A 26,955-nucleotide genomic window follows, 5' to 3' on the forward strand; every position below is an offset into this window, starting at 1 on the left:
GTACATATATATGAAGGTATTATTACGTGTATATTGTGGTGGCCAAAATTGTGGACACTTTTGGAAATTTTTATGTTTTTGAACTTTGTATGCTTATAGAAAATGTTACGTTTCGCAAAATGCAAGCTTGTATATATCATTTTAAAGAGAATTTATTACTGAATTCAATACAAAACACAAAATTCAATTATTTGCAATGCAAAAAAAGTTATATGTACTTTAATATAAATAAAAAACACAGTTATGAAGTGGTTTGTAATGTCTAGCTTTCCTGGCCAATCACTATTCTTGTTCTGAGAACCAATCAAATGTTAGTAACTGCCAGTAGAAGCTGACATCATGTTTACACTTGAAACAATTCATTATTTTGCTTTGTTCTGTAGAAGGAGGACCTGTTTCTTATACAGTGCAATTACAAGTAGGAATTTTTGTAAAAAATTTTAATATTTATTCAAGAAGCAATCACATCAAATAAAAGAGTAGATTGGACACCTAGAAAGAGATGTAATATTATTGTGTTACGAGAAAGTGGTCTTTCCTATGCTGAAATTGCAAGACAGGTGGGTGGTTCAGTGACTACATCTGGAGCCCGAAAGTTTTGTTTACGATATCAAGAGACAAATTCAATAAAAAACAAAGAAGGAAAAGGCCGGAAAAGGTGCACCACATCTATTGATGACAGAAGAATAAAAAGACTATGTCTCCAAGATAGAAAATGTCATCAGCGGCCATCAGAAGTGATCTGAATGATGCTGGTGTTTCTGTCAGTTCAAGAACAATCAGGAGAAGATTAACAGATGTTGGACTGAGAGGTAGAATTCCACGAAAAAAGCCTTATCTTAATTTTCAGCAACGAAAAAAAAGACTACAGTGGGCAAAGGAACACATTAATTAGACAGATGATCAGTGGTCACAAGTTCTATGCAGTGATGAAACTAAGATATCGTTATTCGGTAGTGATGGGCGAAAATATGTAAGACGTAGAATAGGCGAAGGGCTACATCCTGACTGCATTCAAGCAACTGTGAAGAACCCAGTTAGTGTTATGATTTGGTCATGCATGTCAGCATATGGTATTGGTTGCCTTCATGTCATCGATGGGACACTGAATGCCAGAAAATACATTGACACTATTCTAGAACCAAAACTTCTACCTTCAATCAGAGATCTCTTTCCCAACAATGCTTCGTTTATTTTTCAGCAGAATTCTGCTCATTGCCACACGTCCAAAATATCGAAAGAGTGGTTTCGTACAAAGAGCATTAAATTGTTGTCATGGCCAGGAAACCTCAATCCTATCGAAAATTTGTGGCACCGTTTGAAAACTCTTGTCCGAATGAGGCGCCCATCAAATAAAAGGTAACTAATTGAGGCTATAATTGTTTCCTGGTATCATGTAATAACGAAAGAAGAGCTTAAAACTCTTGTCAGCTCAATGAAACGTCGATGTGAAGCTGTAATCAAAAATAAAGGGTACCTTACTAAGGACTGATAACTCACTGCAATCATCACTATCTAATGTATATCGATAACTATTATCGTTTAACTTTTCTTGTATTGCAAATAATTGAATTTTGTGTTTTGTATTGAATTCAGTAATAAATTCTCTTTAAAATGATATATACAAGTTTGCATTTTGTGAAACGTAACGTTTTCTATAAGCATACAAAGTTCAAAAACATAAAAATTTCCAAAAGTGTCCACAATTTTGGCAACCACTGTATATATATATGAAGGTATTATTATGTGTATATACATATATATGTATGTAATAGAAACAAACTTAGAAGTAATAAACAGCAGGAACTTTGGTGGCATATAAATGTTGATCCATAATGAATGTGAAACTGGCAGCCGAGGCAAATTAAATCTTCATTTTTATTTCAGTAAAACATGTTGCAGCCACAAACAAACTGGCACATTATTTGTGCCTATTCCAAAAAGTTTCCATTTTTTTATAAAACTTCAGTCTGTGAGTCGATTGGAAGCTGTTTTATTTTGCTGTGCTTTGGTTCTGCTGCTAACTACGCCGTTATTTAAAATGTGACACTCTATATAAAATGGCGGTGTGAGTATTGCGCCCATGATCATGTGTGATGAAAGATATATTTTTAATAATTAGTTCGTGTCCAGCAATAAAGAATTATGTTCAGTTCGACTACTCCCTGTCTACCAAGTCCCCCTCCTTCGAGCGTCATCTTCCTAGTAATGCAGCAGTCTCTCCAAGTTTTTATCAAACATATATATATAATTACAAAACAATTCTTTTGAATATAAACATGCCTAGTATTTTCGCGCATTAAGCTGCAGAAAAAAATATCATTAAAGACATAATGTAAGAAATTTGGAGCTAATATTTCCCAAAGACAAAAAAAAAAAAAAAAAAAATACACAAACTTAAAAACCATTTGTTTATCAAAAATATTATATCTCATCACAGGAAAAACTGTTTAGGGAATTGCTATTGCCTCATGCTAATTGTAGTCAAATGATAAAATATTAGATAAAATATTAAAGCTGGAAAACATTTTCTTAAAAGGGTGATTATAGTTTGAAATGTGTATATATATTGCAGGCTTTCAGGATAAATTTCTGATTGATGTATATTTGATGAAAAATTTTTACGAATCGCATAACAATAAATATGTCACTCTTTGGGGTTAAAAGTTTACTGATAGTGAATTGACTACATTGGTTTTTTTGACCTACAAATATCTGTCATTTTTTAGGCGGTGTTTTTCGACGTACACTACTGAATGATTGTGATCTCACTTCTTGGTTCAGTAGGCAAAACCGTATTGTTATTTCCTTATAAAGTTATATTGGCTTCGAGAGCGAAAGGATTCAGATGGAAAATTTGATGCATCATGTTAGTCAAGGATGAATTGCTTTTAATGTGTATATAAATAGCACCAAACTGGTAATACTTTTCATTTTTTTCTCTAAAGTCTGTCTGCCCATCGCGATTTACCTCAATTGACTTTTCATGCGTGGATGGACTAGCTGCTATCAATCAAAACTAAAATACACCCAAAAGGCGTAATGGGAAATTTGTTTTGAACCTCTGAAGATTTTATTTTGCTCATATTTTTATATTCATAAAGAATTTCTCACGTAACATCGAAATAACGTCTTTTTTTTTTTTTTTTTTTTTTTTTTTTTTTTTTCATTTCTTTATTAAATTATTCTAATTTTAGAAATTTTCTTGGAGAATTATAGAATTGCATATAGTAGCATATTTTTCCTTTGTTTTGCTAATGGCGCATTTTCCTTACTTCCTCTCATAAAACGTAAGAAATTGCAAACATATGAAAGAAATTTTAAGAAAGTGCAATTCGAGATAAGGAAAATATTTTAAACCACGCTCTCAGCTTATCTATACTTTTGCTTGAAGAAAATAGTTTACTTTTCTTCCATACAAATAACGGGAAGACCAATATACGGAGATCATCAAACTTAGCCTTAAACTATTTATTTCATTTAGTAGACGCTTACTGGATCTTCAGACATGTTCTGTGGAAGTATCGAACTATACATATTCATTGTATCGTTCAGTAAGATTTCAAGTCATCGTCAATGCAATGTGCTGCTAATGTAGTTGTCTTTTCTGCACTTCGTATAACCATTACCTATTGTCAAAGGAGCATCTCCAGGATTGTAAGTGTCAGAAACGGTATTATAAAAGTTGTCATTTAAATTTATGAATAGCGCATGGGCCACAGTTTCAATACTATTGCTTGGATTCTGGGAATATTCGATTGACTGTAGTTCCAATTATTCCACACTCAAAAACAAAGTCCAACAGTAAGAATCAGCGTACATTTTTAAAAATTTACTCTGATTACTGCTTTTTGAATCACTCCATTACTCTTAAAATAACGACCTTTGAGTTGAGATTTCACTTCGGGGGGTGAGAAGAGTAGGCTAAAGTGACAAATCTGATCAATAAAACGGGTTGAGATCTGTGACACGTTTCTTCGATAGAAACTGCTACGAGAATGGAGTTGTTGATGGCGCCTTCTTGCGCGACAGAAGCTGGTTATTCGACTGAGCTTTTTCAAGGCTAACGCGCTGAAATTTCTTCAGAAGTCTGTTTATTAATTAGGTTTGTATAAGGTATATGAAGTTCATTATCTATTCCTAAGAACAAATTTTCTTGTGAATTTTTTTCTTTGTAATTAAAAAATATCGCTCGCATGGTTTTTATTTGAGATTTCTGAAATACATATTTTAGTGGATGTGATGAACCTTCTCTGTTCCAAGCAGATGATTGCCTTTTTTTCAGAATTTTAAGCCAAACACCGGTTTTATCTCCAATCAAAACGTTTCTTGAAAGAATCAGGATTAATGTCTGCCCTTTGGATCAGATCATGACATGGAATAGTTTAGCTTTTGAATCCTTGCTAATGTTTACAAGATGAAAGCAAATGATTAACTACACAAAACTTTCTGCACTTAAACAGACCAAAATTTAGGAAAATCAAAATTTAGGTATCATAGTTACAAATGTTATTAACTATGGTTCGAAAGTTTTGCTATAATTTTTTTATATCAGAAAAAAAAAAGAAAAAAGAAAGGGTTCAGATTTTAACGGTTTCTCAAAAGCGTTTTGTTAAGGTTTTTTACCCTCTCGTTGAGCTCGCATTCTACTAGTCTGCCCTTGCAATCACCCCTGATAACTTTTAAATATTTTTTTGTCTTTTTAGCATTAATATTAAGCATCGTTTTATTCGCAGTTACGCCACATACAGTTCAACAGAAAAATTATAAAACATGTTTCGAACTCTCGATGCAGTGTTAAGTGTTGCCATACATTTTTGTACTTTTTCAGTCTTTTCTCAGTTTATTATAACAATATTCAATTTTCTTAGTAAGATGCATAACAAAAAATTTGTTTTGTCTTTCTATGATTATCTTTTTATGTGTTAACTTTATTTATTAAATATCACTTTCTTCGCACTTACGCCACATACAATTTAATTCAACAGCAAATCACAAAATCTTTAAAAAAGCGTATCTTTAGAATTCCCAATAAAGGGTTAGATATTGCCATACATATTTTTATATTCGCTATATTATTCCTTTAAAAACTAACCAGTCATGCGGCCAGCCACCTGAAATAGCTATAGAAAAGTATATAATTGGTATATAGGTGCAGTCGTTTTTTCCCAGTGCGAGGAACATACATACACATGCAGATTCTTTATTATTTAGTTTCTTTAAAAATAATGTAGAGCGATAATATTTGGTGGCAACAATTTAAAAAGTGATACACCATTTAAAATGAACCAACGCAAAATTCCATTTCGAGACTAAAAAATTTGTCCTAAAACTTTGTAGACGACCTCTGTAGTTTAAAATCGCTATAGGTATAATTAAAAAATAAATAAAATTATGCGTTAAATTGAATTCGAAAAAACTTTTATTTTTCAAATCAAAGCGTTGTTTCGAAAACAGAACTGCTGCTTGTTTCAACATGTAAAGAGCAAACAACCGAATTTGAGCCGTGAAACTGCTATAAAGGAAATATACTTAAAGTCGCGAGTGATTTTCTTTGACAACAGATTCAGAATCGGAAAGGATGAGAATCCGTATGGTATCCTAGCAAAGAGGAGACGATAAAAACTACAAGGACATCAGAAAACTTATAGTAGGTCTGAAAAGTTGTAATCCTGGCATCCCTCTTTAACGCGAACATGATAAAAAATTTAAACAAGTTTTAACAATTCTTTTTTTTTTTTTTCCGCTAATGCTCGCCTTTTTTTTTTTTTTTTTTTTTTTTTTTTTTGGTGTGTGTGTGTGTGTGTGTTCGAGATTTCAATTCAGATTACTAACTAACGGTTAAAACTGTTATTCCTGTTTATGTTGTTCTAAAAGAGGTTTTAAAGCTTCGGTTAATGGTTTTGGCGAATTGAATTGCTTAATCAGATATTGCCAAATGAATCATTTTACTTTCAAACCGTCTTTATTCCATGAGGAAGTACTGTAACCGCAAATCAGATTTTGTGTCGAAATTAATGGCGCGTAACTTCACCGGTTTGGGGTTTAAAGACCTCACGCTTTGGGGAATCCCAGACGATTTGTCGGAATATGTGTTTTGGCATTTACTTTCTCTGCGAAGAGGAACTGGGTCAGGAAACATCTGCGATCTCCCAGTATGTGTTTCTCAAACATACCCCATCTCCAACTAGATTGAGCAAGCGATTTTGGAGAACATTTCTTTATCGTTGACATTCTTTCCAAATTGCGAAGCAGTATTGATAGGAAGGAGGAAGTTGTGAGGTGTACTACAATTAATTGTATCTTTATAAAATTTTGTGAAACTGCATAGTTGAAACCGCATAGTTAAAAATTAACTCATAGCCATTATTTAAGTGCAGTATGAAGGAATTCACAAATCATATCTTGTTAATCGCAATCGAGTTCTGGTTATTTGATCATTTATCTGCGAGTTCCCGTTACATTTATATTTATTTTATTTTTTTGCTTTTTCTATTTGTGATAACCAAATAGGCGCAAAATAAGAACGGTGGAAACTGTCATTCTTTTAAACCTTGGATTCTATTATCGTCAAGTGCTGAGGCATTAGATGGATAAAATGAATCCATCAAAATTCAAATAGTACAAAAAAAATTATTATTTAAAAGAGACACATTATACAGTTAAATGCGATTAGCTTCGTTACTATATTTAGAATACAGGAAACTCTCGATTTACTGTATAATTCCAGAGACGGCTTCTTTTTTTTTTAACTCAAAATATTGCAAATCCGAAGAACAAAGAAGAGAAATAGCTCATAATAACCATTATTAATAAGAGAACTTAAACAATATCAATAAGCTTAATAAAAAAGTGTTTATTTTTATTATACAATCTTTATATCTGGTTATAACAAAAGTTTTCCGCCAGAAGACGTTCTTAATAAAGTTAGAAAAAAAAAAAAAAAAAAAAAAAAAAAAACGAAAGCAGTACCTTTAGTGCGGGTAATAATTACTACCCAAATTTATGAATTTCTGCCAACGTTTTGGTTGTTTTTCAAAGCCTTCGGCCCGGAAACTTGGTGACCGCGAGTCCAAAAAGAGATCGACCTCATTTCGGACGTCTTGTGCAGAACAGAAGATAGCACCAGCAAGATGTGGCTGCTGGTTTGAAAAAGGTCAAGTCCGGAGGAGCGATGTTGGGGCTATATGGAGAGTGTCCGGAACTTCTATGTTTTTCCTTAGTAGCAGTTTTTCTTTAGCAGCGTCAACACGGACTAGCATCTCGCTGTACATCTTACTGTCAAAGATTTTATCCTTTCTCAGATACTCTTTATGAATAATATAACGTCAATCACACCAGATACAAAGCATGATCTTTTTGTTAGTCAAATTGCACTTTGCAACGCTGCCCACGGGGTCAGCGGGCGCTGATCAACTCTCTTTTCGGCTTGTGTTGTTGAAGTAAATCTGCGTTTCATCACAAGTGATGGTCTGGTCCAGAATTGGGTCCTTGCATTAATATTCGAGAAAATTAGTGCAGGCTCAAACACGTCTGTCCTTATCTGCTTGCGTCAGCTCATGCCGCACCCAGCAATTAAACTTGTACGTGAAGTTTATGCGATGCTTAGCGCGACTAATGGATATGGCACTAATCTAACTCCTTAGCAAGCTCTCGAGTGTTGCATCCAAATCTTCTTCCACAAATTTTCGCCAGCTTGCCTCATCAACATCAGTAGGCCGGCCAGAGCGCTGTGCTTCTTAAATGTCCTTGTTTTTGAACTTTTGGTACTAATTGGTTACTGAACTTTTGGTACTAATTACTTTTGGTCATATGATACAACATTAGTACCTAAAACTGTATACATGATTTGGTGACATTCTATAGCTGACGATTCGCAACAGAATTGGAAGTAAATGACGGTTCTAATCTGATAGCGTGATAGTTCCATTTCAGACACGTTGTACTTAATGATAACGGTATTTTTTACAAATTTTACAACACAGTGCTCTAAGGCAAATCTTTTTATCTTTCAAATGCCAGAAATCGTTTGGCAAAATATGATTAAACACGCAGACTGTTTGCGCAGACGATATTTGCGGTGGCTTGAAACTTTCGTCAAACTCTATATATTCCGAAATACTCGTATATACAATTAAATTACGTGCTATAATGGATAAAAACTCCTCAATACTACGGCATCATCGTTGCAGTTAACTGTACATAGTAGTAAGCCACCTAGAAAGCTATAACGTGATCAGTTTTCAACTCTAATCTTGAGTTTTCTTCATACTGTAAATTATGATAGTTCGAAAACAGATACTCGTTGTTGGTTGCCGTGCCTGGTGATGGGAGAATTTTTTATTATCTATATTTTCTATTATCCGTCGCAACAACGGTCATGAGAGTGATGGATAATCAAGATTGCATGACATTATAAAGGAAAACATTTTGTATCTTTGCATATATAAATTTAAGAATGGCCACTCTATAACTTATATACTCTTTCATTAATGAGTTAGTTTATCATACCTTTTAATAATAAATACATAGTCTATATTCTCATTAAGTTATTAATAAGTGATTTCTTTTTTGAATTTAGAATTTAGACAAATTTTGAATCTGCAGATGTTTAATGATTAATTTATTAACTGTATATATTTGAAAGCCCAGTGATATTCTAAGAAATTTTAGACATACTTTCAAGATCTTTGCACAACTGAGCCCGATTCAGCATCTAATTGAAATTTGGCGTCAACTCATCGAATATGAAGTTGCATGAATATACCGCGTAGGAAATCGCATGAGATATGTTCATGCGATTTAAAATCCACGGTGGATTATAATTTTGATTTAAAAGGTAGTTAAAACAGGTTTTCCTTTATGAGTGACTTTCTGATTAGTTAAGCCAATTAAGTACAGTTTAATGTGTAAATATTATACTTTCAAATTAGCCATTTCCATTAAGCTCAGTTTAATGTCTAAATGTATTAGAAAAGTCTCGTCGGTTTATCTGGAGGGTTTTATTCAACATTTCTTTCAGAAGCAGTAAACTCTTGACATCCCAAATCACTGGTTTCTACTATAGTATTCATACTTGCCATCTTATTAGCAGCGGAAGAAGTAATATTTTATACAATTCCTCCAGCGCCTAAATGCTTAATGTGCGACTATGTGTAAATAAGCGCATTTGTTTCGACGTGATCTATCGCTCCCTGACTTTTGTTCAGTTAGTTCTGGAACACCTTATCCAGTTAGACATTAATTATTACGATTTTGAAAATATTTATACTACAGTTCCACTTAAAGAAAATTTACAATAGCTTAATGGAATTACCAAAAACATTTTCCACGAATTCTTCAAATCATTGTGCAGTTTGTTCCCAATATTGGCCTAAGGCTTACTTTTTAAAAATCATTATAAGAAATTACCTTCCGTCTCAGTGCAACACAATTACTGTGGAAATTTCTTGAATTTTTTTTTTTTTTTTTTTTTTTTTTTTTACAGCAAACATTTTCTTTGGTGTTGGGAAAAAACGTAGACTTTTTTATGTACTTTAATTGTACGTAATATGTTGGAAAGGTTTATTGCGGAGACAGAATGATAAAATTTGCAGGCAAATGCAGCAGTAGATACCACATAATTTATTTTCCGACAACTAATTCTCAAGACACGTATTCTGATTCATACATCATCACGGTGCAATATTCGCACCTCAATTTTTAGAATTTTAACACATATTCAGGCAACTGAAGATATACAGAAGTATACAGAAGTCTGATCGATGAGATGCGGAGAAACAAAGAATACAGACTCTCAGTTGTCCTAGATTATCGGTGAGCCCGGTCTGGGCACACCTTGGGTTCGCCGTTTGATTTTCGGCAAGATTTCAAGGTAAAAATTTAAAACTAATATATAATAAGGAGGTTAGCATACAGCCAAAAACGTAACATAGAAATTTCTTTTCAAACAATTCCTTTTGCACATTAAAAAAAATCTGAAGGATTTCTTTGAAAAATGAGGGTCTTAAAAAACTGAACATGGCTAAAATATATGGGCTGGTTTGTGTTGAGCTGCCATCTACTATAAATAAAAAAAGGTTCAGAGTAACCTATAGTAAACTATAAATCCTTTTTCATTCAATTTTTCTGTGCGTACAGAAGGAAATTTTTAGGTGTGTCCAGACCGGACACACTGTGCCGCAAAGGGTTAAATGAAGCATTAATGGCTTGTGATTCTCCCTGCTCTCCAAATTTCCCTTATTCCATTTAAATGGCATTTAGCCTGCATAAGAGCATTCCATGAATAGATTTCTTGAAATTTCCAGAATAAGTTCGCGAACATGAATTTTCCTTCAAAGACATCTAATAACTCCATTCGATTCTTCTTTTTTAACTCTTACGAGGTTAAACTCAGTCCGTCCTAAGTTAAACGATAGTCTAATCTGTGCTGTATGAATTATCGTCCCCTTTTATTCTGTCAAAATGAAAACACTTAGCACAATACAACAATGTAAAACAACTAACGAATTAATTTAATTTTCAGCTGAAGTACAGAACTAAACAATTAAAAAATTATATTTAGATTTTTTGCATGATTGTTAGTCCACAATTCTATTTACAAGTCAAAATTAAAATTTCAAGCCTAACAACCTGGCTCCACTAATCTACGACTACTAAGTTAATTAAAAAAAAAAAAAAAAAAAAAAAAAAAAAAAAAAAAAAGACAAACTTTTAGAATGAGGGCAACAACGCTCGAGGCAGACAGTAGCAGAAGTTCCATCACAGCAAGTTAATAACACCAAACCTCTCTCTTAAACTTAAGATTCTCGCTCTTATTTAAAACTTACTTCATTTACATATTCTGGTGGAGAAGACGAAACAGTAGAAGTGCATGAACGATTTTAATATAAGAAATAATATATTATTTACAAAAATCAATACATACATATCATTTGAATTCAATAATAATTTAAATGTTAACAGTTAAAGAATTTAAAAAGAATACCGCATTTTAATCTCTGGAGTATAGAGTTGCCTTAAAAGCTTTTGCCATTTTGGTTGAAAAATATCATAATTTATATTAAATTTGAGCTTGTGTAGCATTCTTACTCGACCCAGATACACTTTTTATCTTGTAATATTCCGAAGATATTTAGTTCTGCAGAAATTTGTTTTTGTATATTCTTTTCCATGCGGACGATGGTCGAATGTTCGAAATGATTGATCATGGAAAAGGAAGATAGCAAGGCAAGATGATGGATTTCAGAAACCTCTTTATGTGGTATTTGCCGAGTAACTTTAGCAGCACATGAAGAAAATTTCGACTTTAAAAGTTTCCTTACGATAAAATACTCAATGAGCTTGCTAGTTGTAATCAGAGCCGTGATTATCGCCTATGCATTCATAATGGCTCCAAATCTTTAAATGACCTCACATATAGTATAAGGTATTTCTCCCATCTTCTTGGCATGCCTTCGTGGTGTGGAGGTCTGCACGCTAGGCGCGTATTCCAGATGTCCGCGGTTTGATTCCGGGCGAAAGCATTGCTAATTTTTCAATCTCTCCTGCTTCCAAAAAATGTCTAATGTCTACAATATAAGATTTTAAGATGACCACAAAAATCATTATTTTATTATATAAGGTGATACACATGAAATTGGTGGTTTTATTATTTGAATAAGAGTAAAGCTATTACATATGAAAGGAACAATATCTTTGGTAGACTACTGAACTTTCCAGTAAATGTTAAAAATATCCTCCTCTTCTTTCTACTCTTCATGAAACCACCCTTGAATATTTTATATTATGTTAGTGAACTTTCTCTAGGAAGAGTGGCCAATCTATACTGTTAATATTGTTAGTAATATTATGTTCTATATCCAATGCTATGGCGTCCAAAATAGCAGGGCGGTGAAGACCGCTGAACAATGGTAGTTTGGAGCCGTTTTCGTAATTTCATGGCGAAATTTTCTGATGGTGCGTTTTAGATCGTTCGTTCTGATGCTTCGTTAAATTTCGTCTTAGGTTGTTGCAACAAACCAGTCGTGCTTCCTAAAGTACACATCTGAAACGCTGTGACAGTCTCTCTATATATTCTAATCTTTCTTGTATCATCGAAGACTTCCTGAAGAACACTGAATTATGTTTGCGTTACAAATGGAGAAAACTACAAAAATTTGGTTGCTTGCTCCAGGGGTCAGATGGATATTATGTATGTCTTCGACAGTGGGATGCCCTAAAGACAGGATATCGCTGCAATGCTTGCTTTAAAAAAAAAATGTTTTGTTTTCCATATACGAAATTACGACACATATGTTCTGGATGAAAGGATTCCGAAAGGAATGGATTTTCGTGAGTAAAAATTCCTATTAACATGTGAAAGCAAAATGTGATCTCTGTATATTTTTGTTTGTTACTCCAATGCGCAAACTTCAGCTGGTTAAATAAAATCGAAATTTCGGATCTAAACCATCAGTAAATCAGATTAATATATAGCCCATCAAGCATTCCGACTTTTAGCCATGTTTGCTAGGGAGGCCGCAAAATCTGTATAATTGTGTACGCATGATGCAGAATTTTTGTTTAAAGAAGCTTCGCATTCACAACAATGTGAGGCTCACGAGGAACGCTAGTTATGACCTGGCGGCGTTTGCGTGTTCAGAACTGAATGAGAGATATTAGTGATCAGTGTTGATTGTACGAGCTTCTACAGTCGACCATGATGCAAAACAAAATGTATAGCTCAGCTTCACATCAACCTCGTTACTGAATGACAATATTCGTTTCTCTACAGAAAGTCGCAGTAACCTTATTAAGTTGCCATTAGTTTTTCTCTACAGAAAGTCGCAGTAACCATATAAGTTGCCATCATCGTCAAAAGATGGCAGCACTACCGTCGCAGGCTCAAGAGGAATGGAAAGAAAACTTTCAAAAAATAAAAGATTTTTTTAAATGTTTATACTTATCTTTCAAGGAATGTTCTGAAATTACAATTTTTAAAGTAGTTCAAGCACATTTGGTTTAAAGCCGTGAAATACCGAGGAAAATGACAAGCGATTTCGTTTTGAATAATAAAAATGATGCGTGTCTGCAACAAGCTTGTTATAACTTGTTACAATTCACAAGCGCATGTAGATGAAAGCTCTGCTTACGATCTGCAGTAGTTTCACGTTACATTTCTTTTACATTCTTTTGTAATATGAAGATTTAGAGAAAAAGCTGTTGCTAGGCAACGCGCAAAATATTCTGTACTAAGATAAGGATTTTTATCGGACATTTCCTTCTTCTTGCTATTATCTCTTAGAATCGTTTAAAAATGCTTTATGAGCATAGTCGAGACAAGACTCAGACAATACTCAGATGAACGATTAATAGAGGGGCAAAATTTAATTTCAAAATTTTACAAATAAATTTTAAAAAATTCTGATGTGTACACCACATAGTTTCCTTGTACGGAATATTAAATTATACGCACTTTTTTCTGCATTTCATTTAAACTTTAAGAAATGAATTAAATTTACTTCGTCGATAGCGCATAAACCACAATAGAATAAATGCGCTTTTTAAAATTCGCTATATTTATTTATCATAGCGATACTCTGGCGCTAGGTTCACTTTAACAGCATTACATATCATTCATTTTATAACTCAGAATGTAAAAAAATTATATCATCTGAATATCTAATCGTTACCACATGTTCTATTCAAATACTATAATAAATCCAAGACGATGTATAAAAGAAATTAAACAAATTAAAAAAAAATCTGAAAGATTTCAGATTTTAAATTATGTCCAAAGGGGCGTTTTTTTAGCATTTTGCGTGTTACCTTTGTTTATTAAATATCATCTTCTTCGCACTTAAACTATAAAATTCAGTTCAACAGCACTATCGCAAAATAATTTTAAAATGAGCATATCTTTAGAATTTCCGATATAGTCTCACGCAATGGAGATAAAAAAATATTTTTTTTTCGTACTGTGTTGCCATTGCTCGCTTTGAAATCGTTTCGTTTGTTATTCAAAAATTCGTTGAAGTTTTACAAAATATGAAATCGGTAATAAAACAAATTTCAAATTCAAATTAGGGCTTTCAAATGCCCATGTTCTATGGAAGATTGAGTTATTTAAATTTTGATGGCTCTAGGTACCGCTGTTTTACCACAATGCGAGAAACATACATACATTCACGCAGATTCTTCATTATTTAATTTCTTTAAATATAATACAGGGCGATAATATTTGATGGCAACAATTTGAAAAGCGAACCAACACTTATCGTGAATCGACGCAAAATGTCAAAACGAAATTAATAGTCCTTCTGGGCAAATTGCCCCTTTGGACTAAAAAATAAACCGCTTTCCACAGACGATCCAGCGCTGCTTACCTAATGCGCATGTGCTACTCGTAAACATTCTCTTCCGTCCGAAACAGACTGGCGACAGTATTTTCTGCTAATATGAAACACTTATTTCTTCGAATTTCATTAGAGATGTATTTCTCATTGAATTAATTCAGTTCTTACTTTGCGGTAAGACAAAAATAATAAAAACACAAAATATCTTCATTAAAAATTTAAAGATATTGAAAAACATAAAACACCACATACAGTTTAAAAAATTGGAAACTAATTCTTACAATTAAAATTACAGTTTCTATGCAAAAACAAGCAACTCGGCCAACGGGGAAGAAGACGGATTTTTCGCACAAACTTGAAAACTGAAAGTTTATTTTTGGTCTCACTCGACAAAAAGACTATGGACGCTATGCTGAGGCAATATATGGGATAATTTAATAACTTAAATGATAATCTTGAATGGATTAAGCATATTTTAATTCGCAATAATAAAAGAAGACGTTACTTTGTTGTAGCGAAGCTTAGTTTCTCTAGATTGGCAACAAATCCGCTATTCTGCCAAGTTTGAAATGTAAACAAATATGGCTGCTAAGGTAAAAAAAATTAGGCCTATCCGCACTTAAACAACTTTTAAATTGTTAATAATTCTACAACTATAACATGCAGGTTAACTAAAAGCATTAAAACCTTAACCGGAAGCTAAAGGCAACTTAAATCAATCATTTTTAAAACAAAAAATGCACAATTTACAAACCTATAAGAATAAAGAAACTGAACTCACTGAGCCGAGTAACAGCGTGGATATATATAAACACATATTTACATACTTTTAATGCGGCCGATTGCAACCAAAATGGAATTTGCACTTCCACATGTTATAGCAGTCCCAGATACTAAATTTCAACATTCTGAGGCTATTCGTTTTTAAGTTATGCGAAATAAATGTACATATATACGTATGTACGTACAGACGCCACAAAAAAATCTCTTCTGAACCCATTTTAAATCAGTTTTGTAATTCGTTTTGGGAAAAAGAGTCTTTTATTCGGTCTTTACGTACAGATGTCACGCAAAAACATCGTTAAATTGCGATAACGATAGCGATTTCGATACCGATCAAAATGGATATTTTCATTGAAATATGGTACCCGGAATTTTCCGTGATTACAGTACTTCCTTTAAGATTACATTTTGAAACGTATCTTGAAATCGCCTTGAAATAATCGATTTAAAGCAATAAAGGGAGCTATATTCTCGAGCTTTGTGCATTCGCGCGCTTTTCCTTAATCCATTACCTAAATCTAAAACATATTTAACTGTTAACGATTAAATTTTTAAAGTGAGACAGAAAAGTCATTGCTATGTATTTTTTATAATTTTCAACTCGGTATTATTATTTTGTACTAGCGGAAGTATCCGATGCCAGTTAAGTTAGATTGAGAGTAATGTATCTAACAATAGAGCGAACGATACCGCTGTAATCCTTCTCTAATAACGATGCAAAAAATATGATTCATAATCATACATTTTTCACTCTGATGCGATATGGAACCCACATAAAAATGTCCATAGAAAAATAAACTAATTATCAGCAACAGTGGCACACAGTTTTTAATAATTTTCGTCTTTCTAATCAAATGGTCCTAAAAGTTCAAGTTCCATCCAGTGTTTCACTTATATTCAATTTTAGTCGATTAAATGTGGCAAAAAATGGATCATAATTGATCAAAAATCAATAACGCGAACAAACACACAAAAAGTCATTCTTCTATATATATATAGATTTTGTAAAAATTACAAATTTTTATTAATAAACTGCGATATGAAGGCGAGCAGTAGCAACACCTTTCGAAATAAAGCATTTTTATCTCCAATGCGCCGGACTGTTGCCATTCGGAAAAATTAGTGCGAAAATTAGTATTTTCAGAGTTTTTAATTAATATCTCGGCTGATTTAAGTCGTACGAAGATGGGAACAGTCGAATGGCTTCCCACGAATTTTTAGAATCGGGAATAATGTATTTAATACTTGGCAATGCTATTTTTATTTCATTTTAAAACTTGGAAATTTTTTGTTAACAAATTCTACGATTTGAAAGCGAGCAGTGGAAACACTTCGCGAAATAAAGCAGATTTTTATCTCCAGCGTGCGAGACTGTTGCCACTCGGAAAAAAATGAGGGCGGCAATTAGCGTTTTCAGAATTTTTAATCAATATCTCTGATTTTGGTTATTTGTTTTTTGAAAAAAGTAGACGTCGACCCTTCCCAGAACCCAGAAAAGAATTGTAGAAAATTTGGTGACGGTAGCTATAATAGTGACTGAGTTAATCGCGAACAAACAAATACATAAACACACAGACATTCTTTTTTATGTCTGTAGAGATTTATGCAAAGCTCAAATTAATATGAGATCAAATGATAAATTATAGTTATGGATTAAAGCTAATAACATCTATAAGAAATTCAGTTTAAAGTTTTTATTTGGTTCTTACGGTAGAATCTTGGTGTGGAGAAAACCCAGGGAAGAATTTCACAAACAGAGCTTGGTGCCAACAGTAAAACATGGTGGAAGAGGAGTTATGGTATGGGGGTGTATGTCGTTCGAGTTGGTAATCTTGTTTTTATTGACAGTATAATGAATCAGTACAAGTACATTGACATTTTAAATCAAAATTTGAAATCTTCAGCACGAAAATTTAACCTTTATAACGATTTTAAATTCTACCAGGACAATGACCCCAAGCACACTGCTTTGAACGTTAGAATCTGGCTGCTGTATAACTGCCCTGAAATAATAAAAACACCACCACAATCTCCAGACTTAAATCCCATAGAGAATATTTGGCAAGAATTGGAATCAAGAATTCGCAAACACACAATTTCAAAACAACAATTAAAATCGGTGCTTCAAGAAGAATGGGGTAAAATCACTCCAGAAATCAAAAAAAAAAAAAAAAAAAAAAAAAAAAGAGTCGAATCCATCCCAAGAAGATTAAATCATGTTTTAAAAGTAAAAGGAAATCCAACAAAATTTTAAAACCTTTTAAAAAGTAAAATTTTTGGATAAATATTTGATGGAAAAGTAAGTGTCCCATCACTTATGCGAGCCCTTTTTAGCTCCGTTCTAAACAATTGTATTTTTATTAAATTAATATTTTAATATTTTGAGAAAATGTATGTTATGTAATAATTGTTACTAAATTTAAGTATGAAACACACCCACAAAATATTTTTACATGTTTTTTTTAATTTATTTTACTACAGTTTTCTTTTGTAAAACACAAGTGTCCCATCACTTTTGTGAGACACTGTATATTAAATTTACTCTCATCAGCAAATATAACTTCATTCCAGTAATCAGAATTCTTATTTATGTTGGATTTTGCGAAAGCCAGTATGAGTTTTCTATTCTTTTCACTTACGAAGAATTTTTTCCCGGCTGCTCTACCGTGATATCCAGCAGATCGAATTACTCTTCTAATAGTCTCAGAATTAACAATTACTCCATATAATGTTTGTAAATCAGCAGCAACTTTCGGAGCACTCATTCTTGGACTTTTTTTAATATGTCGAACGATAATTCGCTTTATTCCATTGGATAGCTTCGATGGTCGGCCAGGTCTTCTTTTATCCTGAATCGTATGATTCTTTTTATATCTTTTAATGATATTGAAAACTGTTGAATGACTCAAGTTAACTGTTTCAGAAGTTTCTCTAATAGATTTTGCACTTCAATATGCAAATTAATAACTAATTTTCGAATTTCAGGCAAAGTTTCTTTTCGTTTAGCATGGCTGCACGGAACTAAAAAACACAAAAATTCCAAAACAAACTGGGGAGAAATACTGCAGACGATTTTATAAATTATTGCCAATTGCTTTTGAGTAAAAATAAAAACCCCAAAAAATATTTTTATTGTAGTACGTAGTAGTATCTAATGATGTTCCATCACTTATGTGAGCCATTTTTTGCTCCGTTCAAAACAATTGAATTTTTATTAAATTAATATTTTAATATTTTGAGAAAATGTATGTTATGTAATAATTGTTACTAAATTTGAGTATGAAACACACCCACAAAAAATTTTTACATGTTCTTTTAATTCATTTTATTAGTTTCCTTTTGTAAAGCACAAGTGTCCCATTACTTTTGTGAGATACTGTAGCTTCCGATTTTCAATTTCAGATTGGGGAAAAATTAATGTCATTGAATTTACGTGTTCTAAAAAAGAGAAGCTTTTGCTTAGCACTCAAAGATTAAAAATTAAGATTAAAAAGATTAAATCAGATCCTTTAAAAATAATTCGGGATTACAATTTAGTACATATGAATTGTAACTACGTTAAGAATATTTTTAACGTTGCCAATTACTAATGTTGGGTGAAAAAAAAGCTTTAAAAAGCTTAAAGGAAAAAGAGGTAGGGGAAGGAGCTTTTATAGAAAAATGAAGTATTTGTTCAATCTCTGCATTTCTGTAAATAAATTAAAAGTTAAAAAAAATACAAGAGCGTAGTTTTGAGCTCTCTTTCGTATATATTTCATTAGACATATTTGCTTGATAAGATTCCTAATTTTAGTTGGAAAGCTTGAAGTTAAAATTAAACATTGATAATATTTCATATTTTTTTAATGTATGCTCCATTTCATTGACTAAATATAAACTGTTAATCTAAAATTTATCAAGAACTAAAACCTTTTTATCTCATTTTTTTTTCTTTCTTTTCTCACGAGATTTGAAATACTAAGGTTCAACTGTATCTGATTTTATGCATTTTTTATTTTTGTGCTATTTTATTTATAGCTCAGTTTTTATTATGCTACTTTCTTGGGAAAAAAACCCACTTTCTCATTTTTACAGGTTATGGGATTAGCAGCTCTGGGCCGCATGGCTTGCGTCTTGGGAGAAGTCCAGCGACCATTGCCAATGTGGCAGGCTGCATTTGCAGTAAGTATATATTGCAACTGTTTCGATTTAATATTTTATTTAAATTTTCAAAATTGAAGTAGCTCTACATGAAATCCCGGTTTTAAAATTATGCTGCTATTATTCTAAAGAACAGATATATACGCCTTCTAAAATGTAAGCCTTTTCATTCTCTCTTGTAACGCCTTCAAAAATTCGGGTTCGGCTTACGTATGAAGTCCTTCTTCTCCAGACATTTACCAAGAACCTGTAAAATCCATGCCACGACAAGTTGCAGTTGCTTTACATGCTAAAGATGGAGCAACATACAGTTATACACTGATTAAACGAAAGTGGTCGATCAGCGTATGACTGTAAATCAAAATTCTTTACGCGAAAAGAATTACTGTAGAACTCTATCAAAAGGTTATTCAAGGACCTTCTTAAGGAGGAATATTTAAGAGGGGAAACTTAATAAAAGCAATAGCACAGCTGTAAAAATTTAACAAACCACCGAAATTCCAGCAGTTTTGAGTTATAGGTTTTTATTATTTTTTTAATTCAGCAGAGAGTACACACTGTGTTCGTTGATTTTATAAGCTAAGCATTTAGCCTAACCAGTATATCGGAGGCTATCATAGCTACTAAATTCTCCGGTCACATGAACAGAAATTATTCTCATTGGTAGCAGATTTCTCTGCCGATAATTAGGTGGTAAGAGTTCAGTCGATTGACTTAAAAGATTTTTCTTCTTTGGTGGTGGGGAACTTTGCAAATGAAATTTTTGCTTCTGTTAATAGCTAAAACCTTAACAGACCAACGAAAACGAAACAAGTTAAGAAACCTTTCCAAAAAATTTATTCTTTGGAAGGTCTCTTAGAAGTGTACTGTAGAGAAGCAGGACGTTCCTCTGATTGGTCGACTTGCGTGAAACTATTTCCAGCGCAAACTTTTTCTCCAGCATCGTAAAGTATTCTAGGTAGGTAAGCAAAGAAATCGCTGAACGCGACTTTTTCCTAAACTTGTGAGTATACTTTGCCATTAAAATTAGTTATGGAATAAGCGTTTCTCGGAAGGGTTTTTGCGTTTCACGTTCATAGGTTTGTTAAGGCCGTTAAAAGCTCGAAATCCGTCACTTAGTAATATAGCCGGCCACTTTAAGCAATGGCCTACTAAATGTGGCCAAAGCCAACCAGTCCTGCGCTTGGCTGAGATAAACTGGCAGTAGCCGAAGTTAGAAATTTCTTTATTGACCTTTTAATAATTTTTCTCGCAGCATGATGAATGCTTTCTTGGAGAATGAAAACTATATTTGTTATCTGAAAGCGTAATAGTCAAAGGCGACTGTTTATAGTAGTGCTATCACCATCATCATTAATATATAATTAGAAATCTGTACGAAACTTTTGATGCACTGCAAAAGTAAAATAAAACAGATAAGACGTGATTATTCTCAAAGATCACTTAAAACAAATATCTTTGAGAAAAGGTGTTTACAGTTTTCTTTATATATATATATATATATATATATATATTCAAAAACATTTCTAATCATCTACTAATGATAAATTGTAGCTTTTAACAGATATATCATGAAATGATTAGTCATTTATCATAAGTACGTATTTTAAAAAAAGACAGTTGTTTATCTGTTTTACATGCTTTTACCTTTGGGAAACACACTTGCATTTATTTACTTTTCCAGCAGAGCAAAATTTTCATACAGTGATACGAGTGATGGTATTAATAATTAAGGTAGATTTAGCATTATACTAAATGAATTGTAAGTACCTTTTAACCACAAAAACATCAATTTTGTAGAAAATTATTTAAAGCTAAAATAATTTATGAGTTTGGTCTGTTTTTCTCAGCCTGACCTGAAATTGACATATATATATATATATTTCTATTAATTATCAGCATTCTTCATCAATAAAAATTTTTCAGAGTACAATGATCATGGCTTCATTAAGTGTAATGCAAGCTTTCACGAACTGTATTAAAATGCATATTTTACATTTATTTCTATCACAGAGCATTCTGACTCTTAAATTTCAAAAATAACTAACAAATACAGTAAATGATTGATAAACATTCAATCTGAAATGAAATATAACTAACTTTCTTAGAAATGGCGCTTAGATTACCTTTAAAGCTGTATCTGAAATCTGAACAAGTAGGTAAGAATTCTGCATTTCTGTTTAATGTATTAAATTTATTATTTGTAAGAAAAGTTTTCTTTTTTACTAAATTCTTCACTGATAAAACATTTTTATGATGTTTCAAAAACAGGAAAAATTTCCAAATATATCATAAATTAAGGTAGTCATGCCTTGTTATCTTGTATTTTGAAATTTATTACTTTACATTACTTTCTAAATATAATATTTAGCAATGTATTTCAACAATTACAGTTTTGATGCCATTGGGCAGGATTAGAACTGTGTTTTTGTGTTTGTAAAGAAGCAATTCATTTTATACTGTCTTCCCACAAAAAAAGATAATGAATTTTTCATACAGATATAAGAAATAAACCAACTTATGTTTATATTACAGCCCATTTTAGATAAGATTGCAATAAATGCATACCTTTATCTGGATAAATGACTTCTTGATGGACAGAAAAATTAAAGTATGCTATAGCGGATATTTATATAAGAGCAAGAAAATCCTTGCAGGCATTCCGCGCGGTTCTGTTTTGAGCTGCCTTCTCTTCCTATTTTATATGAACAACGACAAAGATATTAAAGTGGCCTGCCGTGCAGATGACGCCGTGATCTGACACTTCGACAAGGATATTCATGAATCTAAAGCAGTGCTCCAGAAATTCCTAAATCAAATCGTAAAGTAGACGCAGAGATGAAAACTCAAGATCAATGCGGAAAATTCTATGTCTTTTCAACAGACAGGAAGCATAGAAATCTGATGAATCTAAAATTAAATATTGAAGACAATTCATAAAGAAAGAATCATGTCCAAAATACTCGGGCATCATCTTAGGTGAAGAACTGAGAATCACTGTGAATGTAAAATCCTGTGCTGACAGAGCTTTGAAAAAATTAAGAATCATTAAAAGTATTTGTGGTAAAAACTGGCAGCTTTCCCGGAACACTTTGAACAATATACACCTCACAAATTAAAACAATCGAAGTATGCTTCATCTACTTGGAATCATGCTTCCAGGACTGTCTTAGGAAAATTCAAAAGTATCCAAGCAAAGGCCGCAAAAATCATTACTGGTTCAGTGTCTTCCACCAATAAAGTAATTCAGGAATGTGGCCTGGAAAGTCTCGGAAAAAGAAGACAATATAATATATATACAGTGGTGGCCAAAATTGTGGTCACTTCTGGAAATTTTTATGTTTTTGAATTTTGTATGCTTATAGAAAATGTTACGTTTCGCAGAATGCAAACTTGTATATATCTTTTTAAAGAGAATTTATTACTGAATTTAATACAAAACACAAAATTCAATTATTTGCAATACAAAAAAAAAGTTATATGTACTTTAATATAAATAAAAAACACAGTTATGAAGTGGCTTGTAATGTCTAGCTTTCCTGGCCAATGACTGTTCTTGTTCTGAGAACCAATCAAATGTTAGTAACTGCCAGTAGAAGCTGACATCATGTTTACACTTGAAACAATTCATTATTTTGCTTTGTTCTGTAGAAGGAGGACCTGTTTCTTATACACTGCAATTAAAAGTAGGAATTTTTGTAAAAATTTTTAATATTTAGTCAAGAAACAATGACATCAAACAAAAGAGTAGATTGGACGCCTAGAAAGTGATGTAATATTATTGTGTTACGAGAAAGTGGTCTTTCCTATGCTGAAATTGCAAGACAGGTGGGTGGTTCAGTGACTACATCTGGAGTCCAAAAGTTTTGTTTACGATATCAGGAGACAAATTCAATAAAAAACAAAGAAGGAAAAGGCCGAAAAAGGTGCACCACATCTATTGATGACAGAAGAATAAAAAGACTATGTCTCCAGGATAGAAAAATGTCATCAGCGGCCATCAGAAGTGATCTGAATGATGCTGGTGTTTCTGTCAGTTCAAGAACAATCAGGAGAAGATTAACAGATGTTGGACTGAGAGGTAGAATTCCACGAAAAAAGCCTTATCTTAATTTTCAGCAACGAAAAAAAAGACTACAGTGGGCAAAGGAACACATTAATTAGACAGATGATCAGTGGTCACAAGTTCTATGCAGTGATGAAACTAAGATATCGTTATTCGGTAGTGATGGGCGAAAATATGTAAGACATAGAGTAGGAGAAGAGCTACATCCTGACTGCATTCAAGCAACTGTGAAGAACCCAGTTAGTGTTATGATTTGGTCATGCATGTCAGCAGATGGTATTGGTTGCCTTCATGTCATCGATGGGACACTGAATGCCAGAAAATACATTGACACTATTCTAGAACCAAAACTTCTACCTTCCATCAGAGATCTCATTTCCAACAATGCTTCGTTTATTTTTCAGCAGGATTCTGCTCCTTGCCACACAGCCAAAATATCGAAAGAGTGGTTTCGTACAAAGAGCATTAAATTGTTACCATGGCCAGGAAACAGTCCTGACCTCAATCCTATCGAAAATTTGTGGCACGGTTTGAAAACTCTTGTCCGAATGAGGCGCCCATCAAATAAAAGGGAACTAATTGAGGCTATAATTGTTTCCTGGCATCATGAAATAACGAAAGAAGAGCTTAAAATTCTTGTCAGCTCAATGAAACATCGATGTGAAGCTGTAATCAAAAATAAAGGGTACCCTACTAAGTACTGATAACTCGCTGCAATCATCTTTATCTAATGTATATCGATAACTATTATTGTTTAAATTTTTTTTGTATTGCAAATAATTGAATTTTGTGTTTTGTATTGAATTCAGTAATAAATTCTCTTTAAAATGATATATACAAGTTTGCATTTTGTGAAACGTAACGTTTTCTATAAGCATACAAAGTTCAAAAACATAAAAATTTCCAAAAGTGTCCACAATTTTGGCCACCACTGTATATATGTAATAATAAAATTCCATAATCAAGAATACACTTAAAAAGTTCTTTCTCTTCCATTGGAATTTCTTTCCTTTTGGGTACACTAATCCTGCCGACTCCTTGTAATGTACCAGCTTTTGTCAGGAATAAATAGATTGTTGAAGAATCATAAATGTAGTCGTAGCTTAAATTATCAGATGATAAGTTTAAAAAACAGGATTCATTTATTATTGGTCAGGAGAAATAGCAGTTACAAAATCAGATATACGGAGTAAATAAAAAAGAACTACTAATAATATTTTGTATGAAGTTTACTGCATCGTGACATTTAAGAAAAAAGCCCCCGATATTCCTTTGCGAGTCCTTTTATAGCCTCTGGAAAGGCGGAGCTTCCAAGAAATGACGTCAGCCAATCCAGTTCGCTTTACATATTTCCAGAACATTCTATAACTGTACGTGTAGAAAAGGCGGTAAAAATAACTTGACTACGGGGCTGTGGATTTAATTCCACGTACTTTCAAATAAGATAACGTCGCCATTAAAAATGAAAAGAACATACAGTTAGAATTTTAAGTGTATTCTTGATTATGGAATTTTATTACTACATATATATAAATACAGGGGTTGGACAAAAATATGGAAACACCTTTAAAAAAACATGTTTCTTTGCTTAATATGGTGTAAGAAACCCGTTGGCATCCAAAACAGCTTGCAGTCTTCTTGGAATGGATAAATACAGTTCCTATATGTTTGCCAAGGGAATATTATACTATTCTTCCTGCAAAACGGTGGCAAGTTCAGATAACGATGTTGGCGGTTTATAACGAGAACGCACTTTCCGTTCCAATGTAGACTACAAAGGTTCGATAATATTCAGGCCTGGTGACTGTGGTGGCCAGGGGAGATGGGACAACTCATCCTCGTGCTCAGAAAACCAGTCCTGGACAATATGAGCTGTGTGAACAGGGGCTTTGTCGTCTTGGAAGACACCATCACCATCGCGGAACAAAGTTTGTTCCATGGGATGAACTTGATCGGCCAAAATGTTCACATAAGTCTTGGCAGTCATGTGCCCTGACACAGTTATCATGGGGCTAGCAGAGAACCACGATATGGCTGAACAAACCATAGCAGAACCCCCGCCATGTTTCACTCTTGGCAACAAGCAGTCTGTATTATAGGCTTGAGATGGCGTTCTCCAGACGTAAACTCGGCCAGAAGTGGGAAACAATGTGAAAGAAGATTCGTCAGACCATATTTCTCGCTTCCACTGCTCTATAGTCCAGGCTTTATGACTTAAACACCACGTTTTCCTGTTACGGGCATTAGCATCACTGATGAGTGGCTTCTCAATTGCAGCACGGCCAGCAATTCCCTGTTTATGGAGCTCCCTTCTAATTGTTTTGGTACTCACAGGGTTCGGTAACACAACATTCATTTCAGCAGTAACTTTTGGTCTTCTTATTTTTCGTCACAATTGCCCTTAATGATCGTCTGTCACGATCACTCAGGACACACTTTCGTCCGCGCTGTGATTTAGCAGATGATGTTTTTCCGCTTTTCAAATATGCGGAATAAATCTTCGATACAGTACCTCTTGAAACACTAAACACCTCGGCTACCTTGCTTACGGAAGCACCTACCATACGTGCTCCAACAATTTGCCCACGTTCAAAACCTGTTAACTCTGACATAATGCAATGACAACCTCACATAACAGTACTCCGACAACAACTGAACTGTTTAGCACATTTACGAAGTTGTATAGGTGGCGTCAGTAGTCAAAAACGCCAGCGCCACCTACATATTTCATTAAAATCAATCTTTCTTTTCAAACATGCATTTCACAAGGTGTTTCCATATTTTTGTCCATCCACTGTATATACAATATAATAAATAAATAGACAATATAATAATATTTACAAACAAGACGAGAAGAGCTGTATCACAACACAACCCTAGGAAAACCTTTGAAAACTATAATGGTAGCACAAGATTGGAAAGGTCATTTCCTATGCAGTTTGAGAAAGTTATTATAGCAGTTTTCAGCTTTGATAACAACAAATTCTCTATCTTCCAAGAGCCAACATTTCCTTCCAGGTTTCCTACGAACTCTAGTATTCAGTCTACTAGAGCCATGAAATAAAAAGGAATGGATTGACATCATTAAAGCAAAATGCATCAGGACCGTTGAACTGTATCCGAAAGAGAACTTTGTACACGATTATGCAGATGGTTCATCTGATGAGAAAATTACTAATGGGAATTCTGAAGTACTTCTGACTACCCCAGACGATAATATTTATCAACACAAAACTGGCGTTGGAACCATAATCTTCACTTCCGAGCTTCTGGCATTAGTGAAGGTACTTGACATGTATAGACCGCTTCCCATTTCTGAGTAACCAAAAGGACTCTGTGACTCAAAACCAATTCTACAGATAATCCTGGATAAAAGCTCCCGGATTTCCACTTTCGCCTAAACGAGATATAAAAGTTAGATAAGGCCTGCAATCTTCAATGGTTGGCAGCACACGTCAACATTACAGGTAACAAGAATGTAGATAAACTTGCAAAAGAAGCTCGAAATCTCAAAACGTCACCCTCTCGGACGCAAATACCATGATTAAATACAAGTTGACGGAACATTCAATTTCATTAAAGCACCAGCTCACCTGAGATCGACTTAAGCAAAACTATAGTCAGGCTTAG

General features: G+C 33.3%; 1 protein-coding gene across 1 annotated transcript in view; it reads left to right on the forward strand.

The window, feature by feature from the left end:
- LOC118187376 (uncharacterized) overlaps window positions 1–26,955 on the forward strand; it is a 143,927-nt gene that overhangs the window by 110,152 nt on the left and 6,820 nt on the right. The window contains exon 4 of the mRNA XM_035357588.2: window positions 19,194–19,280. Within this exon, the coding sequence (XP_035213479.1) occupies window positions 19,194–19,280 (87 nt within the window). The remainder of the gene's footprint in view (window positions 1–19,193; window positions 19,281–26,955) is intronic.

The sequence above is a fragment of the Stegodyphus dumicola genome, chromosome 8, assembly GCF_044657685.1.
Source record: "Stegodyphus dumicola isolate Sdum_Otavi_A_Nest chromosome 8, ASM4465768v1".
Classification (NCBI taxonomy): domain Eukaryota; kingdom Metazoa; phylum Arthropoda; class Arachnida; order Araneae; family Eresidae; genus Stegodyphus; species Stegodyphus dumicola.